Source organism: Nanorana parkeri, unplaced genomic scaffold, assembly GCF_000935625.1.
Source record: "Nanorana parkeri isolate BGI_ZX_2015 unplaced genomic scaffold, ASM93562v1 scaffold5169, whole genome shotgun sequence".
In the NCBI taxonomy this organism is placed as follows: Eukaryota; Metazoa; Chordata; class Amphibia; order Anura; family Dicroglossidae; genus Nanorana; species Nanorana parkeri.
In genome coordinates, this window is record NW_017311429.1 from 6,123 (window position 1) to 6,521 (window position 399).

At 56.9% G+C, this 399-nt stretch overlaps 1 protein-coding gene across 1 annotated transcript in view; it reads right to left on the reverse strand.

Annotated features, from left to right (window-relative positions):
* LOC108804102 (phosphatidylinositide phosphatase SAC2-like) overlaps positions 1 to 273 on the reverse strand; it is a gene marked incomplete at its 3' end in the record, with an annotated part of 6,236 nt that extends 5,963 nt beyond the window's left edge. The window contains exon 1 of the mRNA XM_018575863.1: positions 166 to 273. Within this exon, the coding sequence (XP_018431365.1) occupies positions 166 to 273 (108 nt within the window). The remainder of the gene's footprint in view (positions 1 to 165) is intronic.
* Between the last annotated feature and the right edge of the window lie 126 nt (positions 274 to 399).

Sequence of the window (399 nt, forward strand, 5' to 3'; positions counted from 1 at the left end):
GTTATAGGAGGATATCGGCCCACTCTCTGCTGGTATGGGAAGAAGGGGTGCATACTGGGGGCGGGGTTTACAGGAACGTCCAATGGGAGTGCCGGGGCTGGGACCCTCCAGACCCGGAGGCAGACCCCCATGTGTGACTCTAGGTCTACATTTCGGGATTCTCACAGACGCTGGAAACATTTTCATCCAGGAAAGTGATTCCGTGACCTCTGCGCAGTCAGAGAGGAATCCCCACAGCTGGAGGTCCGGAGATATCTCTGGAACTTGGATCATCGCACACTCCAGTCCGCCATTCCCAGCGTTATCTGACCGCGTCTTTCCTGCAGCTCATTTCATATCCTCCCGAGGAAGCCATTCAGATTAGACGGCGGCCAAACCCCCCCGCCCCCTCCCCCAAAA